Source organism: Leptinotarsa decemlineata, unplaced genomic scaffold, assembly GCF_025532065.1.
Source record: "Leptinotarsa decemlineata unplaced genomic scaffold, Ldec_3_MD MMD2_tig00026354_RagTag_RagTag, whole genome shotgun sequence".
NCBI classification, from domain to species: Eukaryota; Metazoa; Arthropoda; class Insecta; order Coleoptera; family Chrysomelidae; genus Leptinotarsa; species Leptinotarsa decemlineata.
This window is the reverse complement of record NW_027412702.1, coordinates 845,624-868,249: the sequence shown is the minus strand read 5'-3', so window position 1 is coordinate 868,249 and position 22,626 is coordinate 845,624. Positions and strand designations below refer to the sequence as shown.

General features: G+C 34.9%; 1 protein-coding gene across 1 annotated transcript in view; it reads left to right on the top strand.

Moving 5' to 3' along the window:
- Positions 1–22,408, top strand: part of Orco (Odorant receptor co-receptor) — a 32,143-nt gene extending 9,735 nt beyond the window's left edge. The window contains exons 3-11 of the mRNA XM_074184076.1: positions 5,682–5,816; positions 5,875–6,011; positions 9,028–9,311; positions 9,371–9,464; positions 11,008–11,212; positions 11,469–11,568; positions 13,156–13,260; positions 16,675–16,830; positions 16,889–22,408. Of these exons, the coding sequence (XP_074040177.1) occupies positions 5,682–5,816; positions 5,875–6,011; positions 9,028–9,311; positions 9,371–9,464; positions 11,008–11,212; positions 11,469–11,568; positions 13,156–13,260; positions 16,675–16,830; positions 16,889–16,939 (1,267 nt within the window). The 3' untranslated portion in view covers positions 16,940–22,408. The remainder of the gene's footprint in view (positions 1–5,681; positions 5,817–5,874; positions 6,012–9,027; positions 9,312–9,370; positions 9,465–11,007; positions 11,213–11,468; positions 11,569–13,155; positions 13,261–16,674; positions 16,831–16,888) is intronic.
- Positions 22,409–22,626: the final 218 nt, after the last annotated feature.

The window sequence follows — 22,626 nt, the reverse complement described above, 5'->3', positions numbered from 1 at the left end:
GTCAAATTTAATAATTGAAGTTTGACTTCCTTCCTTTTGACAGATTATTCTGAAATTCGGTACACAAATGGAATACAATTCATTGAATTCTGTATCATTGTCAATCCAAGATGACCGCAGTTACAAAATGACGGATACATATTGTTTCACAACTACCTCAATATGGGTATCAAATGACAGAGATTGACTAGTAGAATAGTAATACACTTGAAAAAGATGCAAATTCAAAATGGCCGTAGAAACAAAATGGCATTTTACACATTATTCCACAACGAAAAGTATGCAAATCCAATATAAATACAGAGAATCAGGATACAAGCATGGATTTCCCACTCAAATCAAGATTTTGTATCGTGTCGAGGACTGTGTGACGTGAAGGTGTCTAAAATGATACATCGTTAGCGATACACCACATAAGTTGAGGTTAAATTGTGTTTAGAACTGTGCAGCATTAGGATGGATAGAAATTGGAAACTGAAAACTTGGGAATAAAATGCTTAAAAAGAATTGTTATATTGAACGATTTTATTGAAAAATGTACTAAAACTAAAATAATTATTCGGAAGGTCCTAGGCAGTAGTCATCACACCACTCTTTTCAGCACGGTATTGATCAGATAAAATATAATAAAATCATTGGGAGTAGTATTCACATATTCACTCAGGTTACGCTACGCCCAACTATTTTATTATTTTTTCATCTGATCAAACCGAAGATTACTGAGGACAGTGGGTGATGACTGCTACCTAGGACCTTCCGAATTATTTTTCAGTTTTCATTACATTATCTACATCATTATTTCAGTGTCACTATTTTTCGGGTTCGAAGGCCGTACATTTTCAAAAATTTTTCCTGACGTTTCGCTGGCGCGAGTGGCCAACTTCTTCAGAGGTTTATACATCCTGGGTTGATATCCGATACTGTCATCGAATAATCACTATTAAAAAGCTACTGTGATAGCGAAATATGTCGTGACATATTTTTTGAAAATATGTCACGACATGTTTGTTTGTGAAGATCAAATCGGAAGGTGTGGTTTATGAAATTACTGTGGATCCTAATGAAGTAAAAGCCGAATGAATCAGAAATTGAAAGGTTAACCTATCTACAGATTTTTCAGCATTCAGAAGAGAAACATACCTAGAAAAGTTGATAGTTTTATTTTAAAGTCTGGTGTAGCATCAATCTATTGATAATATTTTCCCATATCATAACAAAAACACTGTCACGTCACGCGTTCCGCAAACAAAGTTAGCATCTTCTACAACCACAGTTGTATGACGAAAGTGGTTCCAATAGATCAAAAGAAAGTTGAAAAATTCCGAAAATTACTTTTATTCAGTATTCATTTTCAATTTGAAATTGCATTAAATCATTTTGAAATAAAGCCTCTCGTAGTAGGGAAATAACCGTTTTACTCACATATGGAACAATGGTGAGCCGTTAACCCAGTTTTTATGTAGTGGTGCCATAAACACATCAATATATTTATAATGAACAAAACTGTCGTTAATTAACGAAATGAAAGATTTCTGCTCCGTTATATTGAAAGTGTATATAAAAAATTATTCAGTATTTAACTTACGAAAATAATACATTGTTAAAACAATGTATTATTTTCGGAAGTTAAATCAGTCTTTCGATATTGTAAATTCGAAAGGAAAGATTTTACGAACAGGTTTGGGAGTTTCTACACATGAAGTAAATTTGTGTTCTGTTTTCAGATTTTTTCGAATCCCTCATTATACAGCCTGTACTATTAATAATTTCAGGGTTTATTTTTTGAAGAAAAATTTCTGTGAATATATACATCTTAAATACTGAAATTTTGTATAATTATGACTGGAATATTCTTTTTATGTCAAATGATGACTACACTGACAAACTCAGAAAGCTCATCTCAGAAGTTTCAATGAGAAAAAATCGAATCAAAGTAATCTCAAATATAATACATTCTTTTTCAGTGATGATACAGTGTCATCCCCAAAGTATGCACCATATGGGAAACTTTTCGACAAAAAGTTATTCTTCATTAAAGTTTGTGCATCCCCTAAAACTGAATATGCACTAACAAAATACAGTAAAATACACGTAATATACGAGTAGCCTTCATATATTCGATTTTGGGACAAGAGTAAATAACTGTCATTTTGAAAAATATCGGGAAATTTTTTTGGAAAAGTTGTTCAGCATTGAAAAATACATATAGATTTGAAGTCATGGTTATCTGAAAGAAGTTTTATTTTTTACCCATTTTTTAATGGCGACTAGTTAAAAAATTTGCTAAAATGATAAATAGACAGCATCCTGTATAAGACGGTTTATTTTGAGAGCCTGTAATGATAGGAATCATACAACTATAGCGTTAACCACGGTCAATATTTTTGAAGAGTGAAATAATTTTCAAAGTTTTTGGTGCAAAGTTATTTTTATTTTTTGTTAACACTGAAAATTACTCAAAATTATACAGTATTGTAACAAAAACTCAATATTCAATAATATCAAATCACAAAACATAAAAATAAAATAGGTATTTTGGAACAAACTCATTGATTTTCTGGAGATCATTTTGGAGAATTATTTTGGACAAGAAAATTTCCATAAAATCAATGAATTTGTTCCGAAATACCCATTTCATTTCGATGTTTTGTGCTTTGAAAATATCAAATATTGAGTTCTCGGTGTTAACTGAAAATAAAAATAACTTTGCACCAAAAACTTTGAAAAGTATTTTACTCTTCAAAAAAATTGACCGTGGTTAACACCATAGTTGTGAAATTCGTAATATTACAGAGTTTTGAAATGAACCATCGTATACAGGATGCTGTCTATTTATCGTTTAAGCAATTTTTTTTCGTAGTCCCCATTTAAAAGAAATTGTTAAAAAAAAATCTTCACTTAGATGGCCATGAATCTAAATATGTTTTTTGATGCTGAACAACTTTTCTGAATAATATTTCCGGAGATTATCCAAAATAAGGGTACTTTACTCCTGTCTCAAAATCAAATATTTCAAGGCTCCTCGTTTATTGCGTATGTTTTACTGTGTTTTGTTGGTGCATGTTCAGTTTTAGGGAATGCACAAACTTTTATCATGAATAACTTTTAGTCGAAAAACCCTCAATAAATAAGTTTCCCATATGGTGCTTACTTTGGGGATGACACTATATAAAAATGCTCAAAAACGCACCGAATGCAGTTCAAACTATTGCCTATATTAAGAAGCTGATTTACACGACTCGGAATTATGATTAAGTCAGTTAACTCAGAAATGATGAGGAATATTCATCAAATGCGAAAAGAAAACAATGAGCTGCTTGGCATCTCGAAAATTCAAAAAGAAATAATTTAAAACAAAACAATTGAACTACTTTGTCACCTGAGGATTTTTATAGCTATTTTCAAACAAATAATTAATAATATGATCAATGTGAACAATATCTCGTACTTTCTACGTAAAATTATAATTGGCAGAGGCCTAACAACCTTATAAAGAGACATCATACATGTGTATGAAACAAGAGGTTATTTGTCTTCTCAAATGCCGAGATTCTGTTTACAGCTCTCGCAATCATGTTTCACTTCATATATGTACTGTTTGATACTACTCCAAACATACAGAGAACTCTTCCTCTAATTCGTTTCGAATGCGAACAGTATCCTCACCACAGAAGCATTTTACTTAATTAACGAGTTTCATGAATACTTCGCAGCTCGACTTTTTGAATTGTATAATGTTCTCAATCTGATTTCTATCACGCTTCTCTTTCTGAACCTCTTGTATATAATTGAAAATTTTAAGCATCTTGGAGTACGGACACGAAATTAAATTCTGTTTTATTTCATTTTTATTGGTTGAGTAGTTTTTCGAAACGAACGGTTTAGGTTTAGATGCACAAATGAAATATTTCTTGATCGAGATGCGGTATACGTTCAAAATTTTCTGATCCTATACTTATAAATGCGAAGAGTCACTCACTTAACACTCATTCATCTCTGTTTCTCCGTACTTGTGAGACCTAGAAAGTTAAAATTTGGTAGGTATATAGGTGCTTCTTATAGCAGGGGAGCCCACGATGCAAAAATGGGGATTTACTCGAGCGTCATTGAGACATATTAGGTTGCAAAGATTAGATGATAAGAAGAAAAAAATGTTATATAATATATACCTTTTCATCGGTGGGGGAAGCGGCTATAGATTTTTGAATATGTGAAAAAATACTGTTGCATGACATACTCGAGCGCGTCAGATATTGATAGCATCAATGTCCTACGTATTTTTAATAATGTTGGTATGTTAATCTGATCGTTTGCATGATGTGGGTGGTTGTAGGTAAGGGTTAAAAGTGAAAAGAAAAAAAATTTTATCGAGCGCATCAGATTTTCTAAGGGAGTGTTAAGTGCAACAAAAAAAAGCTCTCATTCAATAATCTGACGATTTCGATCTAACGCAAACGCGCGACCATTATTATAATGAGAAAAAAAATTCGCCGTTTTGAAATACTCAAGTGCGTCAGATTAGGATATATATGGTTCATCTTTATATTTTAGACGTGCTGTCTCATAATCTGACGATTATTGAGAGGAATTCGCTTAATCTAACAAAAACAATATTTTTTAAATTTTTTTTCTAATTCATTGAACTTAATTAATTGAAACGCTCAGGAAATAGCATGCAAATAAATGAGTGTATGTTTTTTAAGTAGAATACTTGTATTTATAAGAAAATAATTTTTTTTCAATTCTCAAAAAAAATTATTTTTTCATAATCAATTGATTGATTGATGAAGAAAAGAGAAATGTAACTTTCTATGTTTTTAACCACTTTTATTAAAGTTTGAGTTCGAAAATGTCCCTATATATTGTATAAGTTTCAAAATGCCCTTATAGGACGAAACTGCAGTAACATTAGTTACAAATGAAAGTGGTAAAGAACATAGAAAGTTTAATTTCTCTTTTCTTCATTATGATTTCCTACCACGTAGTAACAGCTATATCCCTCAATTAATTGATTAATTAATTATCATCTTCATCATGAACGAGTCTCTGTGATCAGCTGTGATGGCGTTATGGCAACAGAATTCAGAGTGGGGACGGAGTGACAGAGTAATATATAGGGAAAAAGTGAATAGAGAATAGAGGAATAGAAACTCAGAGAGGGAAATATAGGTATCACACAGCTGCACGCATTAAACTTTATCGACGAATTTTTGTTATTTCAGCTTGCGGAAATCGTCAGAATATATATTTTTCGTTATCCTTGAATTATTTTCTTCAAAATAAAAAAAATTAGCTACGCTCGAGAATGTCGAAATGACGTTATTATTTTATAACTTTGCTGCCTCTCCTTTTTTTACCTCACTCTCAAATTGTCAGATTACTGAAATATACACTTTTCAGCAGATAATTAACTCACCCTACCTTAATCTGACGCGCTCGAGAATTTCTGATGATCAATTTTTTTTTACTAAGCTGATCTTTTATCCCTCACAGGCGGCCTTATATAGATGGCTCATATTAGATGGAGGTACTTAACCGAGTACAAGGTATCCCCCTGTATATTAATCTGCCGCGCTTTAGTAAATCCCGAAATCCCTGCTTGGGCTCCCCTCTTATTAACTCTTAGATGCATACTGAGAAAGAATTTTTTGCGTTACCAAATGCATAAACTGTGTTTTCAGATGTACATTTGGAAATCTAGTAGTGGAAAGAGGCGATGTCAACGATTTAGCTGCCAACACAATCACAGTTTTGTTTTTCACCCACTGTATAACAAAGTTTGTTTACTTCGCAGTCAGATCAAAACTCTTTTATAGGTAGGTAATACTTATCGCTGCATATACTGATCTGTGGAGTTGAATAGTATCGTTTCAGGACTTTGGGAATATGGAATCAAGCTAATAGTCACCCTTTATTCTTGGAATCCAACAACAGGTATCATGCCCTAGCATTGAAAAAAATGAGGACTTTATTGATTTGCGTGATGGCTACAACAGTTTTATCAGCATCAGGTACGGCGCTTCATGAGAAGATTTGTACCTACTTTATCGGTTTTTTAGGACGATATCACAATGGTTACTGTCCTTGAATAAAATTTCAACCATTTCCTTGATTCTCCATATTGCAAACGATGGCATCGTTTAGAATGTGACCTCAGAATCATTTTCAATTTGAGCAGTCAAAAAAAATTTAAATAATTTCAGAAATTACTTACGGAAAAATAAATTATTCATGATGATTACATTACATTAATTTAATAATAATAATGATAAATATTATTATTATTATTAAATTATTATTAGATTTTTGGATAACAAAATGGATGTATTTGATCTATTTGATATTCGTTCAACAAACTATAAATATATCAAAGCTACTTTCCGGGTTTGTTGCCGGTGGTCTTCAGGTTTATGCCTGACGTTTTTTCGACTATTGCGGTGGACATTACATACAGCATATTCAATCACTGCTAGGAAACGAACGTTAAAAGGTGGGACCGTTAATTCTCAGCTCGCACAAGTTTCGACTTCTGAGGGTTATCTTATATGGCTGGTTAAAGGAGAAACATAGTTTAACAGATTTTTTCAACAGAATATGCTGGGATTATAATAATAATGATAATAATAATACCTGCTTGCCGCACTAAGCAGAAATTGAAGCAATTCTTTTTGTGGCAGCTGTCCAAGCAGCTGATGGCCTCGGTTCAGTTTTCGACTCTGAACGAGTTGATCACAACTCTGTTACTGAGTTGGAACCCGTTCAGCATATGAAAGCAGCAGAGATCAATCACCTCACTTCTGCGGCAACACAAGGATAAGCCAATGCATGGGGTCTTCAATAGCATTGAAGACCTTGACTTATCAAAGCGCATGACTTTCGTTTTCTTCAGGTGTAGTGGGCTGAAGTCGGAAACTAAGAAGTTCATTATGGCCTGCCAGATGGGTGTCTTCAACATCTCAGCCTAACGCAGTCGCATGATGGGTATAGAGATTCCTGACACAAGGGGCCAGGTCTGCCGCGAGGCCTCCGAGACCCTTATGCACTTGTTGTCAGCATATGCGGTCTCGGACTATATCCATCTATATCTCTTTCATTTATGAACCGACTGAAATGGATCAGACACCAAATGAGAACTCAACCACAGTACATTAGTGAAAACATCAACCAAATCGTTGAAGCCTTTTTTGAGGTTAATACACACAGACGCACGTACAGACAGCGGTCAGTTACACTTTTATTACATGTATTGATAAATTCGTGAGTAATCTTTGAAAATGAATTGATTCTTAAGTCCACTTCCCTATTTTTTATTCATTGAATCTTCAATTAGTAAAAAGTTAATCGTGAATCTAAAGTAGAAATTATAATATTTTCCAAAGGATGTTTCAAAAAAATTTGCTTCTATATAGGTATTAGGTACTTATATATTACAAAACTTCAAGAATGATTGAGTGTTCAATAACAGATTATCATTTTTAAGTATGAATTTGTTTCAAAGTAAAATTCATATACATTTAAAATATGCAACCGAATATACAAGCTAGCGGTTGTTGAATAACTCACTATAGCAACACTACGCCCTGTTGGAAAGATAAATATGAAATGATTTCATTTGAGAAAGTGTTGATACTTTCCTTATGTCGTGAATAAATGGTTCGCTTTTCGCCTATTAAAACACTTTCCACTTTTATTATGATGATGAAGAGAGCGATAACTTTTCGATACCTAAGTTGAATGTGATTTCTGAATTATTTTCATAAGAAATTATCTATTGGCCCCCCCTGTCCACTGCTTCATACTGCTTGTTTGCTATTTCGAACAGTACAAAACTTGTTCGAAATGAACTAGGACTGATAAGTGAATTAATTTTGTTCGACCAAGACCAGTCGTCTTAAAGATACGGCCCGCGGACCGCTTCCGGCCTCTGGGTCGTATCACTACGGCCTGCGATCGCAATTTGCCTCATAGAAAAGGATCATGTTTTTCAGAGCTTTTAGACTTGCTAGATTTCTCTAAGGAAGTTTTAGAATGTGCACACTACATTTATGAGTAATTTCAAGGGCAGCGCGAGCATAGAGAAGCGAGAGAGTGTTAGTTAGTTACCTATTTAGTAAACAAATCAATCATAGACAGTAACGCCATCTCTCAGCAATAAGCGAAAATGCCCTATTATTTTTGTTGTGAACAATAGAATCTTACACGCGCTTCGAGTCTAGACTAGAACCTTTCTCATCGATATAAAAGAAACGCGTCGGGGCGACGTGAGTCTGTTGAGTCGAGTAATCGAGCGATAAGGTCGGAGAAGGATTCTAGTTGTATTGCGAAGTAGTGATTGTGAAGTGATCCACCTCATTTTTTTCTTTCCGTCCGACAGTGGTTAGGCGAGATACTTTCCGAAATACTTCTTCTGAGATTAAATCTGAGAGCACAAATAATGAAATAGTTCATGTTAGCTGATCAACATTCAGGGTCAAAATGGAAATTGAATCTGAAAATGGATTATAACATTCAATTGAATTTTTAAATTCTAAAATTGTCATGGCTCATCATTTTTTACATTTTCTATATATATAGATAGGTACTATTTATGTTTCTGAAAAATTTGAGAACAATATTCAAACACATGTCTATTAATTAAATTGCTTTTATATACCTGATATTCCTACCACCAAATTTTAACATCCATAAATGTATTAAAATAATTTGATATATTTTCCATGAATCATCCTTCTTAGATTCCGTGTAGAAAATTGTTTTCGCAAAAATTGATGACTCATAGAAAAAATTTCGCAAACAATATGCTTAGTGAATTTGCACATTCAAATGAGCTAACAAATCTGAACGTCAACATCTTTGACAAAATTCAAGTGATAAATTCACTACAAAATTATTTTTTCACAGCCCAAAACAGCAGTCGAAATGAATTCATCTGGTATACCTAATGAAACTAAAAATAGCTGTGTAATTTCATTTCAAAATGAAAAACTATCCAGTTGAGATATATATTAACAAAAAATTATATTATAGCGTGGACCGCTATCACTTTCATTGGAGACAGTGTTCACAACATCAAAGATCCCAATAACTTTAATGAAACCATCGTTGAAGAAATTCCCAGACTCTTAGTTAAATCATGGTATCCCTGGAATGCGATGTCGGGAACAGCCTATTATGTATCACTGATATTCCAGATTTATTACGTCTTTTTCTCACTCGCTCACTCAAATCTCATGGACAGTCTCTTCTGTTCGTGGTTGATTTTTGCATGCGAACAGCTCCAACATTTGAAAGAGATCATGAAACCTTTGATGGTGAGATATAAATTTATGCATTGAAAGAATTATTTCATAATTATACTTATGTCTTCCAGGAACTATCGGCATCATTAGATACCTACGTTCCAAAAAGCGCAGATTTATTCAGAGCACCCAGTGCAAATTCTCAAGACCAATTCATTGAGAATGGTGAGTATAACTGCTGATTTTTCTTCATTGAAAAAATTCTATAGGACTAGAATATGGAAGATACCTCCTTCAACTATCAATGGAGTACATTCAATGAAATTACTATCTATACAGACCAGAACTGGGGAAAATTCTCGAAAAACTTCAGTAACTCCAGGTTGGAGTCACTGAAAACTCGACTAGGCGTTATCACTATTAGATATTCGCCTACAAACATGACCCATTATGATCAGTAAACATAATCAGAGCCGAACTGGAAGGGATGCCAGAGAAATTAAATCTTATTCCAACTCTGGATCCATAAGTAATTCAGTCTGATGGAAATGATTCTTGATATGAGGTTTTTCTGTAAGTTTGCCTGAGAACTCTCCTCTCCAAGTTTTCAGTACCTCTAATGAAAGTGTCTGAAAGAAAAGCTCTTCAACTCTCCTACCATGATCCAAGGTTGTTAGTCATTGAAAATAAAAGGTATCCACAAATCTATTTGCTTCACTTCAAAAAAAATTCAGGGTGAACTGAACATGTCTTATGAATTAACAGAATATGTTGAGAAATGTTCATTCCTTTCTGAATATTGGTAATAGTAAATCCCGGCACATTCAATGGTGACTCAAGTAAGACTTCAACAAATACCAGAGTTTTCCATAATAATGATAGATTTTTCCATTTTTCTGGAGGAGCAATAATCAGGTATACATTAATAAATATCCAGACACATTACAATGTCCACCAAATTCATGTTGAAAATATCTACTGAATATGTTATTGAAAGTGAAAAAGAACAAAATTTTTCACTGAAAGGCAGTATGAAATATATCTGCAAACCTGTGTATTCAATACGGTGTCTAACAACTTTGATAGTAAATGAATCTGTAAATCCTCTGTCAATCAAAAATGGAGAATGTTTCGATGTTGAGTTGGAATTCTCCAAAAAATATTCAGGGCCAGACGAAATGTCTAACTTGAACTAGATATAGCTCTGAGAATCTGAGAAGGAGTAACTCTTCTTGAATTCTGGATAAGGCTATTCCAAATGGAAGACGAAAAGCAAAATGAAAATATACACTGATCCCAACGATTTTAATCAATTTTACCATTTTGGGTTTCACTAGACTTTTCCAATCTATCTGAGAGGGATTCATCTGCTCTCTCAGTTACATCAACGTCAGTACTTCTTCTTGATGTTCCTACAAATCAGCTCAATGAAAAAAATCATCGAGAAGATCCATTAATCTAGATAATAATTGATATTGAGTCATACAAATATAATACGTGCTTCCTGATAATACTATTTGAAAAAAATGGCGTCGAGTTTTTGCATATCTATTGGAAAGTAATCTCGACAGAAACGATCAATCTCTGAAAAATTTCCAGGCACGTTCAAACAAATTTGAAGTTTTCAGTTCAAAATATATTGGAAATTTAACATGTCAGGTTTGCATTCTCTGATTTATTTGATATTACGGTAAATAAAATATTATTGCGATTGTCGCTTATCGAAAGAATTTCAAATTCATTCAGATAATATTTACACATTGTTTAGACTATAATGCTAAGAACGAAGAGCTGAACCTAAAAGGGATCTACAATACCAGACAAGAGATGGGTGTTAATTTTCGTAGTGGTGCCCTTCAGACATTTGGACAAGGTGGAGGGGGCGTTGGACCAAACGGATTAAGTAAAAAGCAAGAGCTCATGGTGAGATCCGCTATTAAATATTGGGTCGAGAGACATAAGCATGTAGTGAGGTGAGAAATATTTGAATTCTTTTGATGATTCACAAACTATTTGATCGAATCAGCTGAGCTTAGTTTCTAAAGATCTTCAAATATATCAATGGTATGTTTTGTGTAATGAAATCAATGGGATGAGAAATTAACAGTTGTATTTTGTTCAGATTTTTTTTAAACAAAATCAGTTTTGGTAAGACAGACTGTTTAATCATGTTTTCACAAATACATGCCTATGAGAATCTATGTAATCAATTATTGATAATTTTTTCAGACTTGTTACTGCCATTGGAGATGCATACGGAGTTGCCCTTCTACTCCACATGCTAACAGCTACTGTGATGTTGACTCTTCTGGCTTATCAAGCAACTAAGGTATCACCCTATCCATTTTTTCTTCTACTTTCAATAACTAGCACAATATCCCATTTTCAAAGCATTATTTGATTACTTTCACAATAAACCTAATAAAGAAAATCATTTCTATCACTGTGTTTTCGTAATAGTATGTTCAGGATACGATGTTGATTTTTTTTCATTTGAATTGAATATTAACAGAAATGAAACCAGTCCTCATGAAAAACTCATTCGATGGGAACAAATATATATATATATATATATATATATATATATATATATATATATATATATATATATATATATATATATGAGTTGGACTGTCATGTTACTATATTTTTAATATCTGAAAAACTTATATCGATATCAAATGAGTCTATATAATATGTTTCTCATTATTTTTTGGTGTTATTCTGCTACAATCTGAAAAAGTAAGCTGAAAAGTTCATCTTCGAAAAGAACCTGTGTAATGAAAACCACTTAAGCAAGGCACCTACTACGACAGGGCCGCACAGGACGAGAAAATGCCTACTTTTGCCTCCTTTGCACACCACCTTCTTCTTTCTCTTTCTGCTCTTTTCATTTGCTCTCTCGTATTTTAATAGCTAGTATTATTCAGGATGAGTTCCCTTTCGAATTTTGACACCTCATCCAGTGAGAAGGATATTGTAATTGCAACTTTTACAGCGTAATGTAATTTATTGTACAAATTAAACAATACAATGTTGGATAACACATATTGATTTTCCCTCGAAATTCTCCATATTTTCATAGGAAAGGAAAGGAAAGCCACGTGAAAATCTCGTGGTTTCTTCGTAGAGCATTAAACACCAAGGTCAAGCATGAGCCGTGAGGATGAAAGAAATAGGAGTTGGAGGACGGCTTGAGATAGGTACAGGAAATTTTTCATCTTCGAGCTGTCCGTTGCCTGACTTAAAGTTCTACGCATACTACGACAGACCGGGAATATGCCGGAACGGAGGTTTATTTGAGGTTTATTTCTTTTCTATAGTTTCTTATAGAGGGGCACAGACTAAGGCAGGCAAGGGACAGACACATGACAAAACGGGAACAGGACAAGTCAGGCCAATGCCGTGCCGTCTCCGCTCGAAGGTCACGTCTCATCATATTTTCGTCCTGTGCTATCCTGTCGCACTGTGCGCATACTTTAAGTATGCGCCCCCTATGAAAACTATAGAAAGAAAAACGAAACTTCACATTATGTTTCCGTGCTGTAGGAGTGTGCGCCTTGCATAAGGCGTTGCCTCAATTGGAAACAGAAAGGATGAAATGCTTTATCTGATGACACATTCGATGGTCTACATTGATACACGTGCAGCATGTTTTCTCTGAGAATTATGTTCAGGTTCAAATGTATGTTTTCAACCTCTCAAGAATATTTTTTATAAAATGTGTTATATCGTAGCTTTTTGGCAAGATACCAAAATATTTGGATGAGTTTATATTCAGTCCAAGTAGAAACCTCTTACCAGTTTTCCCGTTTCACAATTGAGACTTACAAAGTTTCAGCTACAGTTGAATGGAACATTTCCATCAGATGAATATATGAACGCAAGAAAATATTTTCATTAACCTTTTCTACAGATCAGCGGAGTTACCGTGTATGCTGCTACTGTGATAGGTTACCTGGTGTATTCTTTGGCCCAGGTATTCCATTTCTGCATTTTTGGGAACAGGCTGATAGAGGAGGTAAGAATTAGTCAAATTGTCATAAATAGTAACATCTTTTCATAGTCGCATATTTTTTCATCAAAACAGTATAGGTATACAATTGTTGCACATTTTCACCTATTTTCTCAATTGAGTTTCATCTCATCAGATTCTGTATTTTTGAAAATTATTTCTATCATAATTAAATCACCCATTCTCTATGTGAGTATTTCAAGCAGTCACCATGAAAATCGTCCTGACATTTTTGTTCATTTCTTTCCATGAGAAAGATTTATTGAATGAATGAAACTTACGATGAATTAGCTCAAAAACATCTTTCTGGACCACTCCGTAGTTTTGAGTATTCGCAAACCAGTGGCGATGAATAATTGTTCTAGAGTACAATTTTCCGAAAGTGAAATTCAGTTCCTCTGGATTTGCTGATAACGAATTGTAAATGAAGATTTCTTGCTTTTTATTATTTTAGTTAAATTTAGTAGTAGTACCAGTACGACTGAAGATTTCATTAAATCGACAAGTATCCGAAATTTCTATGCAACAACTACTAAACAACGAAATATTCAGGATATTGAATATTTCTGAGATTATTTCGATAAAATTCCAATATCCACAACAGAACAAAAATGTTGAATTGGCAGTTTTCTTATTACTACATTATAGCTTATATACATATATACTACATGGCTTAATGAATAGATAGAAATACTAAAGTATAAACATGACTACTTGAGATATTCCAGGATAACCAAAAATTGTAATAGAGCATACTGAGTGAAATCTCTTTCTGTGCCCCACCAAAATATTATACAATGATAAGAATTTTACTAAAATTTTCTCAACATTATACAATTGAAACTTCGTGGAATTAGGGGGATCAACTAGATCTGGGTAGATCTGAAGGAGCCCGTGGAGTTGGAATATCATTCAAGATGATCATTATCTTTAGAACTGATATCTTTCGATTCGATTTCAGGCAAAGGTAGTAGGTAAAAGCTCCAAATGGCCAACTCATTTTTCCCTCACCAAAACACGATAAAACAGTTGCAACATTCCCTCAAAAAAAGCAATTTCTTCCTGAAATAATCACTACCAAGCACCCCTTCATAACTCTATTGAATAGTCCATGAAAGAGTCAAAATACTTTTCGTTGGTCATATATAGGGCGTCGATTCCAATATCACAACACGGTTTCTCTTCTCATCGACTTTCTTCCATCTTACACGGAAAAAGGAATGAGGTGTATTGCTATGAGCCCATGTCCCAATGTTACTCGTATTTGGGAAGACTTTCAATTTTTAGGCTGGCTTCATTCTGAACAGAATTCAGTTTCATAATTGTTCAAACTCTGAAAGAAGACCAACTGTTCAGGGTTTTTTCAATCCTTCAATCCAGAAATTATTATGCTCAAAGATTATAATGGTAATAATGATGATATTCCACTGTATTCATCGCAAGATATATAGGATATCTCATTTGTATTTGAAATAATTGAAGAAGATGAAAGGACGAAGTGTCTGGTAAAGCAGTTTTTCAACTCATCCCTAAGAGTGAATTGATATTCCAAAAACTAAATATATACCAATAATATCGCTAACGGTACGTTTCCTGGAACATATAATTATCACAAAATAATTTATGATTATTCGAGGATGTCGTACTCAGCGAAAGAATGGCCATATTATATATTCCTCACTGCACAGAAGTATTCACGAAAAATATGATACTTACAACTAAAAAAAATCATGTATTCGTAGTAGCCGTTCCATTTGTCATGTGATATATCTAGAGGTGGCGGAGCCTCATTCTCAATTTATGAAGAGGGTAATCCCAGAATTCATTAGAAAGAAACGTAAGGTAGGATATTCCGATTGGGTATTACTGTCATAGTACATTATATGAGTTTCGACAGTGGTGACTAATATGTTTGGTGAACCTGAGGTCGGAATCAATTCATAATCAAAAATTTTCAGAGTGTTCAACGACTTCGTGCGCAGTTTCAGCTGAGTTTATGTTGAAGGTTTGACATATTTGCCCATGTGTTGACTTGGGACCAAAAAGCATTGTAACTGATTTTGATGGATCAAGTTTGAGGTTATATGCTGCAGAAATGTTGAATGAGGATTGAAGATTTTTTTCGATGTTACTAATGGCCTTAGTAATATCTTCAACAGAATCAGCTATATGTATTTCCGTGTCGTCAGTTCCAGACTTTGATGAAAATCTGCTATGGAAAGTGAGAATAGTAGGAGTCCAAGAATCGAACCTTGTTGAACTCCATCAGTTACTGGCCTAGCATTAGACATGGAAGTTCCAATGATAACTCACAGGGTACGTAATGTGAGGTAGACTTTAATCAGTTTGGCAGCATCCTCAGAGAATCCATAGTGTAACAGCTTTTTGTATGGTATATAATGGTCAGTCGTAAAGAACGCTTTGTTATAATCTAGTATTGTATGGCATATTAGCTGGTTGCTATCATTTGATATAAATAGGTCGTCGGTTGTACTAAGGAATGCACTAAATCCGGACAGTCTATGATTTGTTCTTTTAAAAGTCGTTCAAATACTTTGAGTATTATTAGTACCGAACTGGTTGTGCAACGTTGAGATAAGTCGGTGGAATCACTAGTTTTGGTCATTTTTAGGGCATTTTTCCATGCTATGGGAAACCGGTTAGTGGTGACGACCTTATTAATGATAAATGTTACATGATGTTGAATTATTTTTTCAATACATTGAATCATTTCATTGAAAATATGATTTAATAGAGTGGCGTTACTTGTGAAACCATTCAGGTACATGTATAGAAGGAATGAAAGAAGGAATTGAAAATTTTCTCTAAGAGTGTCATATTTATCAAGAAGAAAGATTTTTCCACATGACTGATATCATATCCAGCAGAGTTCTGAACTACTAATCAATTGTACATGCTACTAATCAATTGTACATGCAGAATACTTGAAAGTTTTCTACCTTTTTATAAGTTCCGAAGTTGTGTTTGATTCAACTTTTTCCCCATTTATCTGAAAACTACCTAATGAGAATTTGGATTTTCAATCAGGAACCCGTATGATTTCGAAGGCCTGAATTATTGTTTTATTTTTTGATCTAGATGAAAATATGCTTCCACATGGTATGGAATTCAGTTTCATATAGGACAATTAGAGAATCTTCGAAAAGGTTTATACTGTTTTTAAATTCGGAACTAGTGATAACCTACCTCTTAGTGTACTATGAGAGTTATATCAGTCAATATGAAACAAAACACTATTGCAAAAGGATAACAGATCTGAAACTCTACAATGATGAAAATTATCTGCGTATATAGTCAAATGAATGAACCGTTTTTTTCGTCATTAGAGCACAAAAATTATTTTCCAAAATCTCAGTAACATTGATGAGGTCAGTTTCTTTCAGAGTTTCTTTCTTTCAGAGTTCTTCTGTTATGGAAGCAGCTTACAGCTGTCACTGGTATGATGGTTCAGAGGAAGCGAAAACATTCGTCCAGATTGTATGTCAACAATGTCAAAAAGCCTTGTCGATATCTGGGGCGAAGTTTTTTACTATTTCTCTAGATCTTTTTGCCTCGGTGAGTTAATTATTGAAAAAAATTCATTCTAAAAATTCAACAATTCTCATTTTTCAAGGTACTTGGTGCAGTAGTTACATATTTCATGGTACTGGTACAACTCAAATAATTTTCTAGAGAAGATTGGAGTTGGATACACTTGTCGGTACCTGAGATGGAATTGTCGACTATACTTATTCGACTATTTCTCCGTTATTTTCAGAAGATGACGAATACTAAAATTGGAAGTGGCGAAAACTCAAAGCTTACTGTCTAATAATTATGAGCTAGACTTCCTCCTCTTTTTTCACTTTCCATTCTTCCATTTCTTATTTTTCACTGATGTTTTTCTGATGAAAATTTTTCAGAACTATCAAAAATATTATTTTCAATTTCTCATTAGCGTCTAATCAGGAAGGTGTAAAGTTTTGAGTTGTTGACCACAACAATTACAATAAATATAATGAATATAAGTTTTCACTTCAATATTCTTCTACAAAATTTCACCATATTTCTGAATATACTCTCAGTGAAGAGAAAATGCCTTTGGTTGAAGGTTTTCAGTTGCTGATGTGCACAACAATTATATATATTGTTTAAATTTCAGCACAAGTTCAATGTTCAAAACGATAGAAAGTTATAAGAAGTCCGTTATTTTTAACGCTCCTGTAGCTGGAAGAACAAAATCATTTGCACTTAGTAAACGAGTTATTTGCTCAAGTAAGATTTTAGTATATATGTCGTTTCATCTATTTATATGCATTATTATTGTGACTGACATCAGGATCATACTGGAGTATATGAAGTATTATTGTCACTAAAAGCAGGATCGGACTGAAAACTGACGGTCTGGGTAACGAGTCGCTCTCTATAAGCCTGAGAGGGAGGATCGAGAACCCGCCATGCAGTCGGCTGACAAACGCTACTAGCAAGTTCGACACTGCCTTATAGCAAAAGTAATTCTATGATTTCTAAAATTCATACACAGTTTCCACATTCTTCTGTGGTGTAGCGCATTCAATATTGAGAAACTTTGCAGTATTATATGATTTATGTTATCCTGTTTATGTTTATCTCGAACCGATATTGATGAAACAAATTCAAATAGGTGAAATTCCAAAATTCATTTGACTTCTTCCGAGAAGCACTTCATAACATCCAACATTTGATCAAATAATATATTTTGTAATTTTTTCACTCTATTGATTATTTACTCCTGCAACAATCTATATTGGTTTCAAATCCGTTGGAAGAGCAAAAGCCAATGAATGCCACATGATCGTTATTTCATAAAAACTAAATTTACTCAGGCCATAGTCTCAACAAAGGTACTAATTATGGACTATTAGGAACTTTGGATTATCGTTGCTCTGTTAGGTATCCGGTGACAAAAGTATGGAAAACCCCTCGCGGAGTTGAAGTTTAATAAAAACCGAATTTCATGTCACGTTATATGAGTAACTGTTTTGACAGCGAACCGAGCAAACTTATCCTAGCAAGAATTCCCTATAAACAAGGTGTAATGATGAATAATGAATATATTTGAAACGTAGGATGGAAGCCGATTGGTCAGCATGAACGATTTGTTTTACTCAATCCACTGCTATGTAAACGATGGTTCAGATCCAACTATGAGATTTCCGATATACAAGACCTCGTTTATCTTTGGCTCGCACAAGTTCCAACTTCTGAGGGTTACTAATTTTTGATAATGACAACTGATTAACAGAGAAAACACATTTTTGCACATTTCAACGCAGCAATCCATAAAGTTCAGAATTGCAGAACACCCTGTATGCATAATAACTCAACATATGCTGAGTGGACGAAATATGTGCAGCAACAATACTATCTCTTTATCTCATCCACTGTAAACCTTTTAGTTTGTGTGGTCAGGTATTTGAACTGTCGAAACTATTCGGCTATTGAGGAAATATCTTCTCATATCTCTTCTTGCTATAAAGTTCTTGACACCAAGATCTTGATACCAAGATTTCTGATGGTAAGTGGTTAGCTGCTCCGCTGCGTCAAGATAGTGAACCCACTGCTTCTAACAGCGTCAGAGCGGTCCTTTCGGACAGTAATAAAACCTCGTAGCTTCAGCTTATGTTGCTGTCAAAGCTATGTTTCGGATAGAAACATTATATTGACATCACGCGAATGAAGGAGGTTAACAACACTGGGGTATTTGTTGTTAACTCCATTCACGTTCAGCATGCATGCCTTTATAAACATTCAGAAGTTTTGATCCTCAATATAGCTCGCGAACACGACTCAAATGATTTCGGTCAGGTTGACCATTTCGCTGAGTCTTCGGAAGCAATTATTTGACTCCATGAGGTGCGGCTGAGCTCCTTTCTTGGGTCCTCGCTCGCTCTCCCTGTACTAGTGGTGGGGGAGGTAGCGGTGGTGAGTCCGGAGCTGGCTGAATTCTGTTTCTTCCGTTCCAGGGATTGATCTTGGGAAGCGGTGCAGGGACCAGTTTCAGGGCTGGCACAGATTCCTGCTTGGGAGCTGGCTGCTGACCCCTCTACCGCCTTTTCTCTATAAACCTGGACAGTTGGCGAAATGATCTCCACTGCAGTTCGCGAATTTGGCAAGTTCACTTCTGGACCTTTCACAATGATATGTTTCATGCCCTTCGGCACATTTCAACCTTGAGGACCCGAAACAGTTCTTGGCGGCGTGCCCCCAAAGCTGGCATATGGGACATTCCGTTTCAAGAAATTGGGAGTGATATCCTCATCTATCAGGATCATGTACAGGAGACGTTTTTCTGTCTGCAACCTGTACACTACCGAAACGTTGAGCCTCCGCTCTGAATGGGATCCTTCTCAATTTTTCCAATTCTTAGGACGACGTTCAGTCCTCGAAGGACAACCGCAAGCTTTCTTTTATTAGGAAAGGTGTACGTGTGTAAAACTTTGCTTTAGGCCCTTTGATCGTTTTTTAAATTGAGAAATGATATCTGGGTGACCTCATGTGCACGATAGTTGACTTCGCAGTATATTTCACTGAGATGTCTTTCTCTCGGTATCCGAAACACTCAAATACTGGTACCTGTTCCAAATAGTGACGTCCGAGGGGCTTCTCCTGCATTGGGATAGGCAAAGGGGGAAAGTCTTCCTCCCGAAGCTTATATGGTGATTTTATCAATGCTGCTATTCTGGCGATTTTCCGTTTCCCATCTGGCACAAACAGATTATAATAATACAACATGACCGCCTCCATTTGACTTTCCCCTCAAAACGGTTAGGAAAAAATCTTTCATGAATAGGTCAAAGTCAATTTCTACCCGACAATAGATGTCGACCATATTGTTCACTTTGGCCAGTTTTTCTTTTTTGATCTCCCCTATCTTAGTCTGAATCGCGTTAAAAGTTTTGAACGGACTTTATGGAAAGTTCATTGTTGGTGGTGTGGTGTTTGGGGAATCGAAGGACCGTCTGGTTCTCCCCCCTTTCCCTCTTGCGAGGTGTGGTCCTCCTCTCCATTAAATTTTTTTCAGAGGAAATCGAATTGTCCTTCATAGCAGCCTCCGAGTTTATCTCCTCGTTCTGCTGAGTAGCTGTTTGTGTCGTCGACTTCATTACAGTGGCCCTTTTAGCCAATTCTTCAAAGTGGACATCTTCATTTTCTCAAAATCTGAAATTTCTCGCCGGGTTGAGCTTTTTGGTTTGCGCGTTTTCTTGGGGTTCCATGATTGCCTCTGTCTCTTGCTTGATGTTGTCCATGTCTCACGGTTGTTAAAGTATCTCCTCTGACAGGACATGCGGCGTCTCAAGAGTGATTTTGTTTTCTTCAGGTTTATTATTGACTTCCATGTCCTGATGCTGGTTTTCAATAATATCCGCCCCCTCTAATTATGGTGTTGGTGGTAGCTAAGAGAGGATCAGTACCTCAGTTCGTATAGTTGGGGTTAACCGAATGACTGTGGCTTTTTTCCAGGTCAGTGTCCATATTGATGTTTTGCAATTTTGAAACTTGTTTCGCTGCTTGATTGTTTGGAATTATAGTTTCACTTTGTTAATTTATGCCTTTATTGGTTTCGTATTTTGAGACAAATTCGGGCTCGTATTTTTTCGAGTAACTGTCTTCCTGTTCTGAGTTTATTGGTTCTGAATTGGTTGACATGATTTTTCCGCTTCTTTTAGTTTCAACCAGGTCTTGAAAAGACTTTCGTTTGGCATAGGAGTCGATAATTTGAATATTTGGCGAGATTTTCTCCTTCCTGCCGCTTTGTCCACTAGACATACCCAGTGACGAGGTGTCACTAATTTGACTTTCCCGATGACTATTCGTGCATTTATCTGGGTGTGCTGGCCTATGCCCTAGAGTTAAAGGGCGAGTAGGAACTTTATTGCTTCTATTTTTGACGTTTGATACTCATTTTCCGGAGAGGCTCCGGGGTACTACTCCGGAGTCGAATGCCTCTGCCTTGTGACAGTCCCTTGATGGTATGCTTGCAGAAAGTGTAGTGAATTCCCCAATACTATCGGAAATTGTGGTGAAGTTTTTCACACTTAAGAGAAAAAATATTTGCGTTCCTTAGTTTTCTCTTTGTTTTCCGAAAAGTATAGTGAAACAACTTTCACGTAAAATTCGCAGAAAAACAGCAACGAGAACGGAGCAGCTCGACTATTCAAGATGGCTGCTTCGCAACGTACTAAATCATCATAATGGGCATGTGGTACTCGATTAAAGATAAAATGTGGAAAACCAAGAAGTGTACTCGATAATGATAACCGCGTAAACGCAAGTGAGGCATGAGTGGAACCACCTTTTGGGCTGACACCCAAGTTAGCTTGCCATTTTTTCCAATTCGACGTTGGTAGTTTGACCAATCTCCAAAATCGGCGACTGCGTCAGCAGAAATTCGGAAAGCTTTCTTATAATGCCATCGGGTTACCTCTATGAAGGAGACCGTAATTTGTATATCCTTTTTAGAGTACCTCATTGCTATTTCAATATGTCGTCTTCTGAAACTAAGATACTCATTTTATGAGTTTAATGATGTATCTGCCAAAAGTAATAATTCATGAGAGAAATTTCATCTATTATTCTGATTATAGTTCAAAACAGTATTCGCAAAAGAGACATAAATTACAATAAAAAATGAACAAATTACGATAAATTTATTAAGTATAGTTTTAATTTGAAATATAAATCATATTTATTCATAACCATGCATTTTAGACTATATTCATTATGGAATAATATTTAAGAGGCACATTTAAGATCACGTTCCACAAAGCATTCCTGAGTGTCTTAAAATTTAGTACTGACTATTTTTATCGTTGTGAAGTAATTAAATGACTTTTTTTTTTATAATAGGAATTTTTTCATTTAGAGTATGGAAGAATGATTTATTGTTATGATTATTCCATTTTTATCAATCAGTAGTTTAGTGTATATTTTGAAAGGCACTCGATCCAATGGCTACACGTATATGCGAGAACAAATTATATTTAGAAAATTTATATTTTTGTGGAAAATGTTGAAGCTGTTAATCAGGGGAGTATGTACGCAACTTTCAACTTCATTATGAATATTTGAGTAAGCAATTATAAATTTGTTGAAAAATAATAAATGTATGTATTTTGTAGTTGTTGTTCATTACATATCAACTTTTTATTCGCAGATCTCGTTGGCGGTGGTTAGGTTAGGTTAAGTCAAAAGTGAGTGGGTCTATTTGACCCTCCACCCCAACCTGCAAGGGTTTATTGTGGCTCACACCTATTCATACTCGAACAAATAAACCCAGCTTCACAACGAAGCCGATTAGTTTATATGGAGAATGATCTTTCAGGTCAGATG